This window comes from Schistocerca americana, chromosome 3, assembly GCF_021461395.2.
Source record: "Schistocerca americana isolate TAMUIC-IGC-003095 chromosome 3, iqSchAmer2.1, whole genome shotgun sequence".
Taxonomy (NCBI): Eukaryota; Metazoa; Arthropoda; class Insecta; order Orthoptera; family Acrididae; genus Schistocerca; species Schistocerca americana.
Genome location: NC_060121.1, coordinates 41496853 through 41516827, shown reverse-complemented (window position 1 = coordinate 41516827; position 19975 = coordinate 41496853). Strand labels below are relative to the sequence as shown.

Sequence of the window (19975 nt, the reverse complement as noted above, 5' to 3'; positions counted from 1 at the left end):
CTGCTTGCATAAGGGCTAGAGCTAAACCAACACGTTACTGACTCCCTCAATTTGTGAATCTCTTTCTCTCGAATAAATCACCCAATTCTTCTAAAACTGTAACCATTTGTTTGCTGTACAAGCACATCACATCCACCGACTTCCTGCTCTTTCGGTTAATTCCTTTTTCGTGCGTCTTTGTTTGGTTAGTGTGTATAACTGAAACGCTACATTTTCTGTTACCATTTGCAGGAGACAAACCAGGAAGGAGGTAGTAAAATTTGTAGCATACATGAAATGAAGTATTACGATGTTTTGCTGATCGGACAGTTCCCTGCTTGATTTATTTTTATAGTACGTCAAAAATTGTTTGTAATTTGAAATCGCTTGTAATCCTTAATCACGCGCAGACCTATCGAATTTTTTTTTTTTTTTTTTTTTTTTTTCAGTTACAACGTGGCGAACGAGGCAGTGCACAGGAAATAGCAGGTAGGGGAAGTTGACCGCTCAGATAGCAGAGTTCAACATCCAGGCAGTACGGACGTCACCGCGCTGTACAAACAGTTACCCAATCTTTGGTGATTTCCATGTCGACAGTCTAGGGCATTATAACCAACAGTAATATATTTGCTGCACCATATTGCAAAGACCCAAACCGAACTTCATTTGTTGCTAGTGGTTGGAGAAAGCCTGCAACTGTACAAAACAATGGGCGTGTTTTTTCCATAATTTTTCTGGTGTCAGTCACGATTTTCTTTATAATATTTCTTGCACGACTCGTTAGGGAAATGGTTCCCGGTTCACGTTTGTTTCTAAATGTGTTACTGCATTTGTAGAAGATGTTCTCCATGTCGGAGCTGCTGCTTCATCTTTTTGATTTACTGTCACATATAAATACCCGCAATTTTGTAATTAATTATATATATATATATATATATATATATATATATACAGGGCAATTACAAATGATTGAAGCGATTTCATAAATTCACTGTAGCTCCATTCATTGACATATGGTCACGACACACTACAGGTACGTAGAAAAACTCATAACGTTTTGTTCGGCTGAAGCCGCACTTCAGGTTTCTGCTCGAGAGCGCAGTGAGACAAAATGGCGACAGGAGCCGAGAAAGCGTATGTCGTGCTTGAAATGCACTCACATCAGTCAGTCATAACAGTGCAACGACACTTCAGGACGAAGTTCAACAAAGATCCACCAACTGCTAACTCCATTCGGCGATGGTATGCGCAGTTTAAAGCTCCTGGATGCCTCTGTAAGGGGAAATCAACGGGTCGGCCTGCAGTGAGCGAAGAAACGGTTGAACGCGCGCGGGCAAGTTTCACCCGTAGCACGCGGAAGTCGACGAATAAAGCAAGCAGGGAGCTAAACGTACCACAGCCGACGGTTTGGAAAATCTTACGGAAAAGGCTAAAGCAGAAGCCTTACCGTTTACAATTGCTACAAGCCCTGACACCCGATGACAAAGTCAAACGCTTTGAATTTTCGGCGCGGTTGCAACAGCTCATGGAAGAGGATGCGTTCAGTGCAAGACTTGTTTTCAGTGATGAAGCAACATTTTTTTCTTAATGGTGAAGTGAACAGACACAATGTGCGAATCTGGGCGGTAGAGAATCCTCACGAATTCGTGCAGAAAATTCGCAATTCACCATAAGTTAACGTGTTTTGTGCAATCTCACGGTTTAAAGTTTACGGCCCCTTTTTCTTCTGCGAAAAAAACGTTACAGGACACGTGTATCTGGAAATGCTGGAATATTGGCTCATCCCACAACTGGAGACCGACAGCGCCGACTTCATCTTTCAACAGGATGGTGCTCCACCGCACTTCCATCATGATGTTCGGCATTTCTTAAACAAGAGATTGGAAAACCGATGGATCGGTCGTGGTGGAGATCATGATCAGCAATTCATGTCATGGCCTCCACGCTCTCCCGACTTAACCCCATGCGATTTCTTTCTGTGGGGTTATGTGAAAGATTCAGTGTTTAAACCTCCTCTACCAAGAAACGAGCCAGAACTGCGAGCTCGCATCAACGATGATTTCAAACTCATTGATGGGGACATGCTGCGCCGAGTGTGGGAGGAACTTGATTATCGGCTTGATGTCTGACGAATCACTAAAGGGGCACATATCGAACATTTGTGAATGCCTAAAAAAATTTTTGAGTTTTTGTATGCGTGTGCAAAGCATTGTGAAAATATCTCAAATAATAAAGTTATTGTAGAGCTGTGAAATCGCTTCAATCATTTGTAATAACCCTGTATATATATATAACGGGGACTCTGGAAAACAAACATTTACTTACGTTTTTCTTGTAATTATCTTACGCAGAAACACATATTGAACATCACTAGCAGAACTGACGAAGTCTTGAAAGAACTGGAAATATACTGACACTACAAGATCATAATATGATCTGTTAGGATTCATCTCATAAATAAAATATGAAGAAGAAATACTGAATGAAAAACGGGTAAGTAACTTCAGATGCTTCGATACTATCCTTAAATGAGCAAATGAAACAGTGATACATAGAAAAATGTACCTTTCTAACCAATATATGGATGGCTTATTTCAATAGTGGTACAAATCCATTACCTCCACTTTTCTGCTTATAATGCTTCTGAAATTAATGATCCAAACAAACAAAAAGAAAGGTTCATCTCTAGCAAGAAGCCATATGCTTGAATATTTCTGGTATATCAACTGCAGAGTTTTCAGCGCTCATTAAACTTTAGGACTCTGTATCTCAGAACGAACAAAAAAGGACTTGTACCACTATTGAAATAAGCCCTTTATATAAGCAAATAATGATCCCCATTACATACGAAAAATACCATCTGCTCTAAGCATAGCATACGTACATGTGTTCGTCATGTAGCGCTATTTCTGTTGACTATGTATAAAACATCTTTGTCACTTTGGTCCTTTCTATATTGTGCCTGTAAATTTTGCTCGTGACGTCTAATATAACGGGCGACGAAAAAGTTTCCGATCGATGGTCGTAGAGCCTAGAATGGGTACACCAAACAGGCAAAATCGCCGTGACAACTGAGGCAACCAACCCACCGACTCACCAGGTTGAAGATCTGAGTTTAATAAACTACTGTGCTCTGATGCGTGAAGAAGGCCGTAACTGCCTGCTGAATAACGGCGTCCGACAGGAATCCTCGACCCTTCGATGCCTTTTCTGATCGCGTGGGGGAAGACCAGGACTTTCGCGAGGGCGCTCGATTGTCGCCCACGACATTTGCGATATGGGAACGTCCATTATCGTGAAGAAGCAACCTCCAGCACAGAACTTGGTGCACCATTCCAGAACGGTGGTTTTCGACAGGCATGCTGCCCCATCCACATTCCTAATACTTCGGTGGATGATTACCAGTGTTTGTCCTTCGGCAACCAAAACAACAGTACCAGGACGAAAAAATGGTTCAAATGGCTCTGAGCACTATGGGACTTAACATCTGAGGTCATCATTCCCCTAGAAGTTAGAACTACTCAAGCCTAACTAGCAGTTGCGCGGTTCCGGACTGAAACGCCTAGAACCTCTCGGGGACAGCGGCCGGCGTATCAGGACGTTGGTCCTGTTTGGACCCATTGGGCAATAGCGTCGCCGTAGTTCACGGTTCCGCATTCGGCGCACGCACGTCGGACAGTCACGAATGCCACAGTAATCCCCTGCCTAAGAGCCAGTGGTTACGCTGTCTGTACAGCCGCATCTGACACGTGCTACGTTGCATATTTGCTTCAGCAACGTCCTCAAGCAGAAAAACGTTTTGATCGCTACTTACAAAAGCTCATTTCCAAATATGCCACTAACTGTGTATAAAGATACATCATTAATCACAAAATTGCGCGTGTTTATACACAGTGTGTCCCGATTCCATTAAGATTGTGCCTATGAAAACTAAAAGTCACGGATCGTGATCACAAAATCACTGTATTTATTAAAAATAGTCTTCCCCTGAATAAAAACTCAGATGGAATCATTGTAAAAGCATTTTAAAACAGTGACTGTAGTCCTTTTTGGAGTTGCATTTCGTACTGCAGTAGAGTTTTGTTGGCTGTCCTTAACTGCGTCATAACGTTCTTTCATTGCCTACTTCAATTTCGGGAGCAACCGGCTGTGGCCAAATCCGGCGAATACGGTGGGTGATCCAGTACTGCGATCCATTTGCAGGCCAACATCTTGCGGACAGTCTTCGCTTCGCGTGTTGGGATGTCGCCACGGAGGAGCAACCGGAAACCTGCCTCTCGGTGTTCCGGTCGAATTCCACGAATTCCCGCCCACAAGCGCTGCAGGCCTAAAAAATTTCGATGTTGCCTGACGGCTACACTGCCATTTTGGGACGAGCGTCGGACACGTACCGGTAGAGTCGCGGGAAGGATGCCTACCTGCTGCAGCAATGCTAGGGCGCTGACTAGATAGCACTGCAGCTGGAATTTCACTTAAGCACTCCTAACGGAAATGGACACTCTGTGTGTACTGCAAGCAATAGAATAAGACAACAGCTCACACGTAGAAAACACCACGCATAGATGCCGTAATACACGATACAAATCACACGAAACGGGGATCGTTTCCAGAAAGAAAATAAAAGAAAATCGCTACATGCAGAAAGTTACGAAGGCTATTCGGAAAGTAACGTCCGATCGGTCGAGAAATGAAAGCCACAGTGAAAATCAAAAATTTTTTATTCGCAACAGTTAGCCACACCTTCCAGCTATCTCTCTTATAGTCGCCGATCCGACATTAACATTTGTCGTGGCGTTGTACAGACTTTTCAGTACCCCCGTCACAGAAAGCAGCCGCCTGTATTTTCCGTCAATTCTCTACGCTGGTCTGCCTTTCGTTGTTTGTGCCAAAATAGCCAGCGGTTCATGTGAGCAGAGATGAACAACGGAGGGAGCCAATTAAGGGCTGCACTGTGGGTGATCAAACACTTGCCATCGTAAACGCTGCAGGAGCTTCTTCATTGCCCCTGCAGAATGCGGCTGAAAATTGTCTCGAAGAAAGAAACGCATGACATTTACGTTATGTGGGCTGCTTAGCTTCAGGCGAAACCTCTCATCAGATCCACATGCACTATGTGATCAAAAGTATCGGGACGCCTGGCTGAAAATGGTTTACAAGTTCGTGGCGCCCTCCATCGGTAATGCTGAAATTCAGTATGGTGCTGGACCACCCTTAGCCTCGATGACAGTTTCCATTCTCGCAGGCATACGTTCAATCAATTGCTGGAAGGTTTCTTGGGGAATGGCAGCCCATTTTTGACGGAGTGCTGGAGTGAGGCGAGGTATCGATGTCGGTCGGTGAGGCCTAACACGATGTCGGCGTTCCAAAACATCGCAAAGGTTTTCTGTAGGATTCAGGTCAAGACTCTGTGCCGGCTAGCCCATTACAGGGATGTTACTGTCGTATAAACACTCCGCCACAGGCCGTGCATTATGAACACGTGCTCGATCGTGTTGAGAGATGCAGTCGCCATCCCCGAATTGTTCAACAGAGAGAAGCAAGAAGGTGCTTAAAACATCAATGTAGGGCTGTGCTATTATATTGCCACGAGAAACAAAATGGGGTGCAAGTCCCCTCCATGAAAAACACGACCACACCGTAACACTAACGCCTTCGAATTTCACTGTTGGCAGAACACACGCCGGCAGATGAGGTTCACCGGGCAGTCGCCATACTCACACACTGCCATCGGATCGCCACATTGTGTACCGTGATTCGTCACTCCACACAACGTTTTTCCACTGTTCAGTCGTCCAATGCTTTCGCTGTTCACACCAAGCGGGGCGTCGTTTGGCATTTACCGGCGTGGTGCTTGGCTTATGAGCAGCCGCTCGACCATGAAATCCAAGTTTTCTCATCTCCCGCCTAACTGTCATAGTACTTGCAGTGGGACCTGATGCAGTTTGGAATTCCTGTGTGATGTTCTGGATAGATGTATGCCTATAACACATTACGTCCCTCTTCAAATGTCGGCGGTCTCTGTCAGTCAATAGACGAGGTCGGCCTGTGCGCTTTGTCCCTTCACGTTTCCACTTCACTATCACATCGTAAACAGTGGACCTAGGGATGTTTAGGAGTGTGGAAATCTCGCGTACCGACGTATGACACAAGTGACACCCAATCACCTGACCACGTTCGAAGTCCGTGAGTTCCGCGGAGCTCTCCATTCTGCTCTCTTACAATGTCTAATGACTCCTAAGGTCGCCGACATGGAGTACCTGGCAGCACAGTGCACCTAATATGAGAAACGTATGTTTTTGGGGGAGTCCGGATACTTTTGATCACATAGTGTACTTGCCGGAATCCACTGTTGTTTTTGGCATTTTTAAGTGATCACTTTGCGCTCTGAACTGAAAAGAGCGACGTGAAGCGATCGCCAGGCACACTAAAGACACTGTCCAACACATCTGTGCAAAGTTTCATCTTTCGCAGTGGTCTTCATTTCGTGCCTAATCGGACCTTACTTTCCGAACACGCCTCGTATTTTATGGACGAACGAAGCCAACACTACAGAAAATAACGAAATAGCTATAGTCATAGTGGAAGGGTTTCGAGGCGAATGGTTTGGTAGATGGGAGAGGGAAGGTGTTTTGAGTAGACAGGAGGATGTGGTGGAGTGGAGGGAAGGCAGTGCGGCGCGCACCTTGCGAGGAGACGGCGCGGCTGCGCACCAGGTCGACCTTGTTGCCGACGAGGATGGCGGGCCGCGCGCGCAGCAGCTCCCAGTCGGCGAGCCGCGCCAGCTCGCCCTCGGCGCGCTGGAAGCTCGCCTTGTCGATCACCGAGTACATCACCACGAACGCGTCCGGCGGGTCCTGGCGGTCCAGCTCCACCTGCGACACGCGCCCGCCCCCAGGTCAGCGCCTGCCGGCACCCCCACCCCCACCACCCCCGACTGCTAGCCGCGCGCGAGGCTCACCTTCGGGTTGGTCATGTTGATGAAGCACAGCTCGGACTCCTCCCCGTTCAGCATGATGAACACCGACTGCTCCTTTGGCACGTCTGGAACAAACAGAGGAAGCTCGCGTCACCACGACCCCAAATAAATAAGTTAATAAATTGTCCACAGCATTTTTTTTTTTTTTTTTTTTTTGTGGTTTTAGGGCGCACAACTACAGTGGTCATTAGCGCCCAGACTAAATTATGAATGCACCGCGAGGCACAATGTTAAAACAGCAACTAAAAAGGACAACGCTATAAAAAGGCACATTAACAGCCACGGGATTAAAAGAAAACAGCATAATCAAATGTCCTTAGACAGGTTTGTCAAGTGGATAAAACGGAGAACGCGAGCAACTGCTCCTGGGTCATCCATTAAAATTACATCCAGAGTACATGGCAGGCCAAGACCAATGCGCAGTGTATTAAAATTCGGACAGGACGTTATAATGTGGCGTACCGTCAGCAATTGCCCACGTGGGCAGAACGGCGCTGGCTCAGCCGTCAGCAGATGGCGGTGGCTGAACCGGCAGTGACCAATCCGTAACCGGGCCAAAACGACCTCCTCCCGCCGAGAAGGGCGTGAAGAGGTCGTCCGAGCCGTGGGGAGAGGTTTCGAGGCCCGAAGCTTGTTTTCAGTAAGTGTAGACCAATCGGCATGCCACAGCGATAAAATGCGCTGACAAATGACCCTGTTAAAATCAGGGAATCGGAGCAGATGACATAAGCAGAATGTCGGTGGCGGCGGATGTAAAGAACAGCCTGGTAGAGGGCAAAGAGCTCAGCTGTGAAGACCGAACAATGGCCATGGACCCGGTATTTGAAACTGTGTGCCCCGACAATAAAAGAACACCCGGCACCATCATTGGTCTTAGAGCCATCTGTATAAATGAAGATCGTATTAATGAACTTCGAACGAAGTTCGACAAACCGCGAGCGGTATACCGAAGCTGGGGTAACTTCCTTTGGGAGCGAGCCGGCCCGGTTGGCCGAGCGGTTCTAGGCACGCGACTGCTACGGTCACAGGTTCGAATCCTGCCTCGGGCATGGATGTGTTTGATGTCATTAGGTTAATTAGGTTTAAGTAATTCTAAGTTCTAGGGGACTGATGACCTCAGATGTTAAGTCCCATAGTGCTCACAGCCATTTCAACCATTTTTTGGGAGCGAGCCGAGGTCAAGGTGAACGCGAACCTGAGACTGGAGCCAAGGTGGAGTTTGGCTCTCGCCCACTCTAAAGGTTGCAGGGAGTGGAAAATCAAGTTGTTGAAGGAGGCGACGAAAGCGAACTCCAGGGGGTAGCAGGGCAGATACATACAACCCGTACTGACTGTCGAGAGAGTCGTCAAAAAAGGAACGATAAGACGGGTGGTCGGGCATTGATAATAGCCGACAGACATACCGACAAAGCAGTACATCGTGCCGGTGGGTTAGTGGCAATTCACCGGCTTCAGCATGAAGACTCTCGACGGGACTAGTATAGAACGCTCCGATAGCAAGACGTAACCCCCGATGTTGTCCACAGTATGCACTCCGTCTCCCAGAAGATACGGTCGTAGTTCCCATAGAAGAGCAGCAAGCTGCCTACATGTCAGGCGCAACTTAACGCGGGGAGCGCGCCTACCCGTCGTCACGGATTTCGTCCCTATGTATGGTATCCGCAGGGCTTGGCCAGAAACAGAAGTTCTAGATGGTCAAGCGTTTGGGAAAAATAGTATTTTTCGCAATGGTCGCGTGGAACGTGAGACATTTGTATCAGCGTAGTTTTCAGGCAACAGATGGCGCAGTGCAAACAGTGCAGAATGATAATCCGAAGGTCGCTGGGTCGAATCTCTACGCGAAAACTGAATTTTCCCCTTTACAATTTTTACGTTACTTACGCTGCAAATAAACCTAAATATTGGCCAATATATTGTGATTTTTTAATATTTTCGTAATAGGAGAGAATTTCGTATGCAAAATTAGTTACTTTTATTATTTTACAGTAGATGATTTACACGTGGTGGAGTGATTTTCGACTTATAAACAGTGGAAACAGCAATTTCCTTGGCATCTTGCACATCTTATAAGCGCCGCATTTTTACCCTCACATGGTGGTTTTGAAATTTCTATAGAAAAACGAACCTTATTTATACTTAAAAAAGTTGTCTCTCATCGCACATTGTGTCACCGCTCCATGCGTAACACATCAGTTCACCAAATATTGGCAATGGAATGTATTTTCGTTACGTCCTCTCTGTAATTTCTATTTCTCTCTCGATGAGATAGAACGGTTTGAAGCCTTTTAATCAAATTATTCGCCTAACGGTAAAAGAAAACATCACTGATTTACACTAGCGGTTACACTTTTGGGAGGAATCATAATGGCAATCATTCATCATCAGTAATCTTCTCGTCGATATATTTGTCCTCCCCACGAGTGAGTCAAGTCATGCAATTTGTCCTCCTACGCGTAAGGCTTAAACACACCAGTCAAAAATTTTTTGTGTACGACTGTTGTAAGTTTTCTAGATTTTGCTGAAGTAATGACGAGTACTCGTCCACCAAATTTTCCATTGCCTCCCTTTTCCATTCCTTTCATGAAAATAATAATAAATAAGTATATGCAACATTTGCAGTGGAAGTTATGCAAAAATTGGAAATAAAAAAGTTCGCGCAGAAAGACTCGAACTCTTGAGCCGTTGATGACCGTTCTGTACTTTTCCATCTGCGCGAGCCTGTAAGACGTGTTAGCACAAAAGGCTCATGCCTCACACGACCTAAGCCAAAAATGCTACCATATATTCTCTTGAAACGCTTGGGCCTCTAGAGCTGCCACTTGTGTGTCTTTCATTTCTAGCCAAGTCCTGCATGTATCATGAATTTCGACGAAAGCGGTGATGATGGGTGGACGCGGCCCCCTTGTCAGTTCGGTCAAGCTCCAGGGCGGGCGATCCCAACAAGAACTACGTTAACACATCGTGAGATCATGCTTGGCCATCGAGGCAGTAAACGTTAGGCATTTTTCTTCATCCGCGTCATTTCTATTTGGAAATGACTCACGAATGTATGTACAAAGACAAAAAACTAGATTCTAAAGTTATTCTTGTTCTCTTAATATGTCGTTACGGAGTCTGGATGGCAAAATATTACGACTCCATGACGAAGGCGTGACCTGTGAACGTAACAGAAAAACAGACTGTAAAGAGCAGGTATTATACCAGTAAACAGACAGGAGTTTAGTGGCCAAAAACAATAAAAATGGACGTCTTGAAACAGGATTCCATGGAGAAATGATTCGGTGGGATTCTGCTCCTGCCACATTTCATATGCTTAACGTCAAGCGTATTCGGTGAATAAAACAGTATCCAAATCTTGACACATTATCCAACAATGTTCTCAACATACAGAATCAATTTATAACTTTAGCAATACTACTAGATTGTTCGATTATGACTCTGCTTCCTGCAAGAAAGTATCGTCATTGGATTGTATTCTTGTCGTATCTGGAACCGGATCCTACAATTACCTTGACTCAATATTTCGGCATCACATCTGACCGCCATCTTCAGCTGAGAACCCAGTTTGCAACGCCTCACCAGAACTGGTTATTGCAGTGGTGTGCCACGGAGAATAAAAGTGCCTGCGAGAGAAATTATCGCTGCTGCCCCATAACACATATCGTAGGTACAGCGCCCAGTGGTAAAAGACGGCAGACATAATAAATGGCCAGGAGTATGGACCTCTATATCGAATGAATCGAAGACCTGAAGATGGCGGCCAGAAGAATTGCTGAATTATTGCGTCAAGATGGCTGCATGACCGGCCGCATACAGGACAATAGAGTAGTCAAATAATATGTCAGGAATGTTTACCTAGTCATACCGTCATTAGATGATTGCAAGAAAATGCAAATGATGTAGATAAAACTTCCATTTGGTGTAATGAATGTTAGTTATCTTTAAATGGGGATAAACGCGAGATAACGCCTATAAGATGAAATACCCGAGTCTGTTCGACTACTAGATTAGTGGCGAACATCCTGAGGAGCAATATCAATAGCGATGAACACACAAAATGAGGATTAGGGACGGAAAATGGAAGGTTTGCGTTTTTTTTTGTTTTTTTTTTTTGGAAGGGTTCTGGGAAAGTGCAGAGCACCTGTCAAGGAGGTCACATACAAGGCGCTGCTGCTACCACTTTGTACTGCTCCAGCGTTTGGATTGACTACTAAGCACACATGACAGAACAAAAAAATAAAATCAGACATTCACTGCTATGATCCCAAGAAGTTGATACAGACTGAATGTAAGTGACACAGAGGTGTTCACGGTCTTAAAGGGATATTGGAAAAAGACAAAACACTACGTTGCTGTTGCGAAATGTGGCTTGAAGAATTTAGAAAAACGGGATTCGAAGAGGACTGCATGTCAGCTGTGTTACCACGGTCATGAATCGTGAATCGCATGAGGGGACCATGAGGGTTTGGTGAGAAAGATACAGAGGGACCTTGGAAGTACAATGAGAGAGACAGTTGAGTCCTGGGAATAGTGTGAGAAAGATACAGAGGGACCAAAGGAGTACAGTGAGAGAGATGCTAAGGGTCCTTCATACGACTGCAGTGAGGGAGATGCAAAGGGAACATTGGAGCATGATCAGAGACACTGGGGCCCATGGGAGTGTATTGGGAAAAACACAGAGGAACTGCAAAAGTGCAGTGCAGAGTTACAGAGAGACCTCGTGTATATGGTGAGAGAAATATAAGGGACCGTGGGGTTCTGTGAGAGAGATGCTGAGAAACCATAGGAAAGTGGTGAGAGACGTACAGAGAGACCATGGGAGTATGGTGAGAGAGAGACAGGTGGACAATTGGAGTTCATTGAGAAAGATACAGCGGTCTCATGGGAGTACTGTGTGAGAGATGTGGGGGGGGGGGCGACCTTGGAACTACAGTGAGAGGCGAGGGACCGTGGAAATACAGTGAGAGAGATAAAGAGGGAAAAGAGGAGTGCAGTGAGAGAGAGATGGAGAGACCATGGCAATACAGGGGGGCAGCAGGAGTAAGTAGAAAGTGATATGAAGCTACCACTGGCATTTGGTGAGAGGGATACAGTGGAACCATGGGAGTACAGTGAGAGACATACCGAAGGACCACAGAGGTACCATCAGAGACACTCTGAGAAACTATGGCAGAAGAGTGAGAAAGATACAGTGGGACCATGTGAGTATGGTGATACTGAAGGACCATGGAAGTACGGTGAGAGGGATACAGAACGACCGTGAGAGTACGTCGAGAGCAGAGCCAGCTATACGGACTTACAACCCAGATAATTGGTCGGGGCAACAAAACGTAGGGGCGCTATTTTGGCTATAAGTGTAGAAAAATATTCATATGTTAAATACTGAATAATAGAAAAATATGGACCTAGCCGTTGGTGGGAAGGCTCGCGTGCTTCGGCGATACAGATAGCGGGTTGAGAGGCCAGACAAACGTGTGGCCCCTAAAGAGAGCCAGCAGCCTTTTCAGTAGTTGCAGTGGCAGCAATCTGGATGACTGACTGATCTGGCCTTGTAACATCAATCAAAATGGCCTTGCTGTGCTGATACTGCGAACAGCTGAAAGCAAGGGGAAATTACAGCCATAATTTCTCTCGAGGGCATTCAGCAAATCATGATGGCGTCCTCTTGTGCAAAATATTCCGGGTGTAAAATAGTCCCCCATTCGCATCTCTGGGACGGGCCCACTCAGGAGGACGTTGTTATCAGGAGAAAGAAAACTGGCGTTCTACGGATCGGGGCCTGAAATATCAGATCCCATAATCGAGCAGGTAGGTTGTACAATTTAAAAAGGGAAATGGAAAGGTTAAAATTAGAATTAGTGAACTTCGGTGGCTGGAGGAACAAGACTTCTGGTCAGGTGAATACAGAGTAATAAATACAAAATCAAAAAGGCTTAATGCAGCAGTAGGTTTAATACGGAATTAAGAAATAGGAGCGCGTATAAGCTACTACGAACAGCATAGTGAATGCGTTATTGTAGCCAAGATAGACACGAAGCCCACACACACAACAGTAGTACAAGTTTGTACGCCAACTAGCTCCGCAGATAATGAAGAGCTTGAAGAAATGTATGATGCCATAAAAGAAATTATTCAGATAGTTAACGAAGATGAAAATTTAGTAGTCATGGGGGACTGGAATTCGATAGTATGGAAAGGAAGAGAGGGAAAAGTAGTAGGTGAATATGGACTGGGAGTAAGCATTGAAAGAGGAAACCGCCTGGTAGAATTTTGCACTTAACCATAGGTACCACTTGGTTTAAGAATCATGAAGGAAGGCTGTATACGTGGAAGAGACCTGGAGACACAGGAAGGTTTCACACATTATATAATGGTGAGCCAGAGTTTTGGAAACTAGGTTTTAAATTGTAACACGTTTCCAGGGGCAAAATTGGACTCTGACCACAATTTGTTGGTTATGAAGCGTATATTAAAACTGCAAAGAAATAAAGTAGAAGAAATAAGTAGCTTTGAGAGATGAAATAGTGAAGGCAGCAGAGGATCCTGTAGGCAAAGAGACGAGGGCTAATAGAAATCTTTGGGTTGCAGAAGAGATACTGAATTTAATTGATGAAAGGAGAAAATATAAAAAATGCAGTAAATGAAGCAGACGGAAAGGAATACTAACGTCTAAAAAGTGAGATCGAGAGGAAGTTCAAATGGCTAAGCAAAGATAGCTAGAGGACAAATGTAATGATGGAAGGGCACGTACCACTAGTGGTAAGATAGATGCTGCCTACAGGAAAATTAAACAGATCTTTGAAGAAAGGAATATGAATATCAAGAATATGAACATGAATATCAAGAGGTCAGATGGTAAACCAATCCTAAGCAAGGAAGGAAAAGCAGAAAGATGGAAGCAGTATGTAGAGGGTCTGTGCGAGGGCGATGTACTTGAGGGAAATATTATTGAAATGGAAGAGGAGGTAGACGAAATGGGAGATATGATACAGCGTGAAGAATTTGACAGAGCACTGAAAGACGTAAGTCAATAAAAGGTCCGGGGAATAGACAACATTCCACTGGATTTACTGATAGCCTTGGGAGAGCCAGCCATGACAAAACATCTGGTGAGCAAGAGGTATGAGACAAGCGAAACATAGTCAGCCTTCAAGAAGAAATAATAATTCCAATCCCAAAGGAAACAGATGTCGACAGGTGTGAAAATTACTGAAGTATGATTTTAATAAGCCACGGTTGCAAAACACTAACACGAATTCTTTACAAACGAATGGAAAAACTGGTAGTATCCGACCTCGGTTTGGATTCCGGAGAAATGGAGGAAGAGACGAGGCAATTCTGACCCTACGACTTCTCATAGAAGGTAGGTTAATGAAAGGCAGGCCTACGTTTGTAGCATTTGTGGACTTAGAGAAAGCTTTTGGCAATGTTGACTGCAATACTCTCTTTCAAATTCTAAAGGTGGCAGTGGTACAATACAGGGAGCGAAAAGCTATGTACAATTTGTACGGAAACCAGATGCCAGTTATAAGAGTCGAGGGGTGTGAAAGGGACGCAATGATTGAGAAGGGAGTGAGACAGGGTTGTAGCCTGGCCGATGTTATTCAATCTGTATATTGAGGAAGTAGTAAAGGAAACAAAAGAAAAATGTGGAATAGGAATTAAAATCCACGGAGAAGAAATAAAACCTGTGAGGTTTGCCAATGACATTGTAATTCTGTTAGAGGCAGCAAAGGGCGGTTGAAAAGAATGGACAGTGTCTTGAAACGAGGATATCTACATCTACATTTATACTCACCAAGCCAACCAATGGTGTGAGGCGTAGGGCACTTTACGTGCCACTGTCATTACCTCCCTTTCCTGTTCCTGTAGCGTATGGTTCGCGGGAAGAAAGACTGCCGGAAAGCCTCCGTGCGCGCTCGAATCTCTCTAATTTTACATTCGTGATCTCCTCGGGAGGTGTAAGTAGGGGGAAGCAATATATTCGATATCTCATACAGAAAGGCACCCTCTCGAAACCTGGACAGCAAGCTACACCGCGATGCAGAGCGCCTCTCTTGCAGAGTCTGCCACTTGAGTTTGCTAAACATCTCCGTGACGCTATCACGGTTACCAAATAACCCTGTGACGAAACGCGCCGCTCACCTTTGGATCTTCTCTATCTCCTCTGTCAACCCGACCTGGTGCGGATCTCACTCTGATGAGCAATACTCAAGTATAGGTCGAACGAGTGTTTTGTAAGCCACCTCTCTTGTTGATGGACTACATTTTCTAAGGATTCTCCCACTGAATCTCAACCTGGCACCCGCCTTACCAGCAATTAATTTTATATGATCATTCCACTTCAAATCGTTCCGCACGCATACTCCCAGATATTTTACAGAGGTAACCGCTACCACTGTTTGTTCCGCTGTCATATAATCATACAATAAGGGATCCTTCCTTTCTATGTATTCGCAATACATTACAGTTGTCTATGTTAAGGGCCAGTTGGCACTCCCTGCACCAAGTGCCTATCCGCTGCAGATCTTCCTGCATTTCGCTGCAATTTTCTAATGCTGCAACTTCTCTGTACACTACAGCATCATCCGCGAAAAGCAGAATGGAACTTCCGAGACTATCTACTAGGTCATTTATACATATTGTGGAAAGCAATGGTCCCATAACACTCCCCTGTGGCACGCCAGAGGTTACTTTAACGTCTGTAGACGTCTCTCCATTGAGAACAACATGGTGTGTTCCGTTGGCTAGAAAAGATGATCAACAACAAAAAAAAAACGAGGATAATGGAATGTAGTCGATTTAAGTCAGGTGATGCTGAGGGAATTAGATTAGGAAACGAGATAAAGTAGTAGATGAGTTTTGACATTTGGGGAGCAAAATAACTGATGATGGCCGAAGTACATAGGATATAAATGCAGAGTGGTTATGGCAAGGAAGTGTATCTCAAGGAGAGAAAATTGTTAACATCGAGAATAGCTTTAAGTGTCAGGAAGATTTTTCTGGAAGTATTTGTCTGGAGTGTAGCCATGTATGGAAGTGAACGACGGACGATAGTTTAGACAAGAAGAGAGTAGAAGCTTTCGAAATGTGGTGCTACAGAAGAATGTTGAAGATTAAATGGGTAGATCACGTAGCTAATGAAGAGGTACTGAATAGAATTGGGGAGAAGAGTAATTTGTCACACAAACTCACTAAAAGAAGGGATCGGTTGCTCGTACACGTTCTGAGGCATTAAGGGTTGACCAATTTAGTGTTGGAGCGAAGCGTGGGGTGTAAAAATCGTAGAGGGAGACCAAGAGATGAATGTACTAAGCAGCTTCATAAGGCTGTAGTTACTCTGAGATGAAGAGGCTTGCACAGAATAGAGTAGCACGGAGAGCAGCATCAAACCAGTCTCTGGACTGAAGCCCACAACAACAACAGAAAAATGTTACCGCATGCAGACATCACACGCAAGCTGAAGTGATGCGAGTGGTTCCCGTGTACACCTTCATTATTACGATGACAGCGTTCAGTGCGCGGTGCGCGATCCAGAGCGGCCCCTGGATCCCGGCCGCCTCCCGCGGCTGTGGAGCCCTCACTCAGAGCGGGCGTGCTGCTCGCGCTCGCCTGGCTTCTTTACAGGCAAGCACGTACGTGATCGAGCTTGTGGTGTCACCGCCAGACACCACACTTGCTAGGTGGTAGCATTTAAATCGGCCGCGGTCCGTTAGTACATGTCGGACCCGCGTGTCGCCACTATCAGTGATTGCAGACAGAGCGCCGCCACACGGCAGGTCTAGTCTAGAGAGACTCACTGGCACTCGCACCAGTTGTACAGCCGACTTTTCTAGCGGCGGTTCACTGCCTGCATACGCTCTCATTTGCAAAGACGACAGTTTAGCATTGCCTTCAGCTACGTCATTTACTACGACCTAGCAAGGCGACATATTCTGTTACTACAGGGTGTTACAAAAAGGTACGGCCAAACTTCCAGGAAACATTCCTCACACACAAAGAAAGAAAATATGTTATGTGGGCATGTGTCCGGAAACGCTTACTTTCCATGTTAGAGCTCATTTTATTACTTCTCTTCAAGTCACATTAATCATGGAATGGAAACACACAGCAACAGAACGTACCAGCGTGACATCAAACACTTTGTTACAGGAAATGTTCAAAATGTCCTCCGTTAGCGAGGATACATGCATCCACCCTCCGTCACATGGAATCTGTGATGCGCTGATGCACCCTGGAGAATGGCGTATTGTATCACAGCCGTCCACAAAACGAGCACGAAGAGTCTCTACATTTGGTACCGGGGTTGCGTAGACAAGAGCTTTCAAATGCCCCCATAAATGAAAGTCAAGAGGGTTGAGGTCAGGAGAGCGTGAAGGCCATGGAATTGGTCGGCCTCTACCAATCCATCGTTCACCGAATCTGTTCTTGAGAAGCGTACGAAGACTTCGACTGAAATGTGCAGGAGCTCCATCGTGCATGAACCACATGTTGTGTCGTACTTGTAAAGGCACATGTTCTAGCAGCACAGGTAGAGTAGACCGTATGATAACGTGCTCCATTGAGAATAGGTGGAAGAACATGGGGCCCAATCGAGACGTCACCAACAATGCCTGCCCAAATATTCACAGAAAATCTGTGTTGATGACGTGATTGCACAATTGCGTGCGGATTCTTGTCAACCCACACATGTTGATAGTGAAAATTTACAATTTGATCACGTTGGAATGAAGCCTGATCCGTAAAGAGAACCTTTGCACTGAAATGAGGATTGACACATTGTTGGATGAACCATTCGCAGAAGGGTACCCGTGGAGGCCAATCAGCTGCTGATAGTGCCTGCACACGCTGTACATGGTACGGAAACAACTGGTTCTCCCGTAGAACTCTCCATACAGTGACGTGGTCAACGTTACCTTGTACAGCAGCAACTTCTCTGATACTGACATTAGGGTTATCGTCAACTGCACGAAGAATTGCCTCGCCCGTTGCAGGTGTCCTTGTCGTTCTAGGTCTTCCCCAGTCGCGAGTCATAGGCTGGAATGTTCCGTGCTCCCTAAGATGCCGATCAATTGCTTCGAACGTCTTCCTGTCGGAACACCTTTGTTCTGGAAATCTGTCTCGATAAAAACGTACCGCGCCACGGCTATTGCCCCCGTGCTAATCCATACATCAAATGGGCGTATGCCAACTTCGCATTTGTAAACATTACACTGACTGCAAAACCACGTTCGTGATGAACACTAACCTGTTGATGCTACGTACTGATGTGCTTGATGCTAGTACTGTAGAGCAATGAGTCGCATGTCAACACAACCACCGAAGTCAACATTACCTTCCTTCAATTGGGCCAACTGGCGGTGAATCGAGGAAGTACAGTACATCCTTACGAAACTAAAATGAGCTCTAACATGGAAATTAAGCGTTTCCGGACACATGTCCGCATAACATCTTTTCTTTATTTGTGTGTGAGTAATGTTTCCTGAAAGTTTGGCCGTACCTTTTTGTAACACCCTACATAATTACTATATCTGAAGAGATACTATTGTGAATCATGTACCGTCAAGAGCGACGTTCGTCATTAAAGGATTAAAGTTAAGTATCAAACTAATTACGCCCGCTTCCTGAATTCTAATTCCTTGTCATGTTCCAGACCTCACGTCAGTATAGTTCTTCCCTCCTCACGCCGGCCTGCGTGAGCTAAAACGCGTGCATTTTAGCTTTCTCTAGAAACACGGTGTTGGCTCTTCTGCCAACACAACAGAGCTGCTGTTCAGTTTCGTAGACTATAGTTTACCATAAATCAGATATTTAACTGGTACAATGAAAGTATTTTTGAACAAAGTACATACTGAATTTACCCGACAAGAGTCTTTATTGGACCAATAAAACACTGTATTACATTTGAAAGCTTTCTATGGGTATAATTATTTTTATTTTTGTGTTACGAAAATGATTTTTAATTCAATAATATAAGACATTTATTAATAGTAAACTAATTTCTTCAAGGACGATAATTGAGTTCAAAACTTCAACATGACACTTCTTACATTCACTGCTTCGATAAAACGGATTTCATAATAATATATTTGAATAACTGAACTGCCGCTCGGGATTAGCCGAGCGGTCTAGGGCGCTGCAGTCGTGGACTGTGCGGCTGGTCCCGCTGGAGGTTCGAGTCCTCCCCCGGGCATGGGTGTGTGTGTTTGTCCTTAGGATAATTTAGATTAAGTAGTGCGTAAGGTTAGGGACTGATGACCTTAGCAGTTAAGTCCCATAAGATTTCACACACATTTGAACGTTTTTGAATAACTCAACTGAATGAAATCTCAAAATCAACAAGCATAAAACGGATACTCCCCGCTTCCAGGGCTCCTTCCCTTCTGTAAGTATGTTAGAATGACTGTGATTTACATATTTTACGCTTGTATCTTTAATTTTTGAATGATCCTACTTCCATTACTTGTTATTTTTTCCCACGTTTTAGTTATTCTGCTCAGTTCCTTTAAGATTTTGGAGCGCTATTTGCACGAGGGCGTGCTGAAAAGTAAAGGCTTCGAAATTTTTATGCGAAAGGTCTCAAAGCTTTTTAAATAAAACCAGCGTTATTAACATTCTACATCTCTATTCTTGGTGGCTACATGTCCGTAGCCCTCTGTTGCTAGACGGCTGCAAATCGTATCGTGTGACGTGGAAGCGTGTAACGTAACTTTGTCGAGTTTCGAATTCGCACAGTTGGTCCACACATGGAGCACCGGCTCCTCGAGCACGACAGAGCCAGACCACACACCAGCTCCGTGCAACATCAGCGGCAATCCGTCGCCTCGGGTTCGCTGGCGTCGATCGTACTCCATACAGTCCCGACGTATCCTCATTCTATTTTCATCTGTTTGCAAAACTTAAAGAAAACCTCCGAGAAGTTCACTTCGGTAATGACGAAGCGGTGTAAGCAGAGGTGAGGTTGTGGCTCCATCAACAAAGTCGAACATTGTACAGTGAAAATATCAAGAAACTGGTTTC

General features: G+C 45.0%; 1 protein-coding gene across 1 annotated transcript in view; it reads right to left on the bottom strand.

Annotated features, from left to right (window-relative positions):
• Positions 1-19975, bottom strand: part of LOC124605858 (GTP-binding protein GEM-like) — a 408817-nt gene that overhangs the window by 32915 nt on the left and 355927 nt on the right. The window contains exons 2-3 of the mRNA XM_047137793.1: positions 6938-7020; positions 6662-6851 (exon numbers count right to left, since the gene is read on the bottom strand). Coding sequence (XP_046993749.1) covers positions 6662-6851; positions 6938-7020 — 273 coding nt within the window. The remainder of the gene's footprint in view (positions 1-6661; positions 6852-6937; positions 7021-19975) is intronic.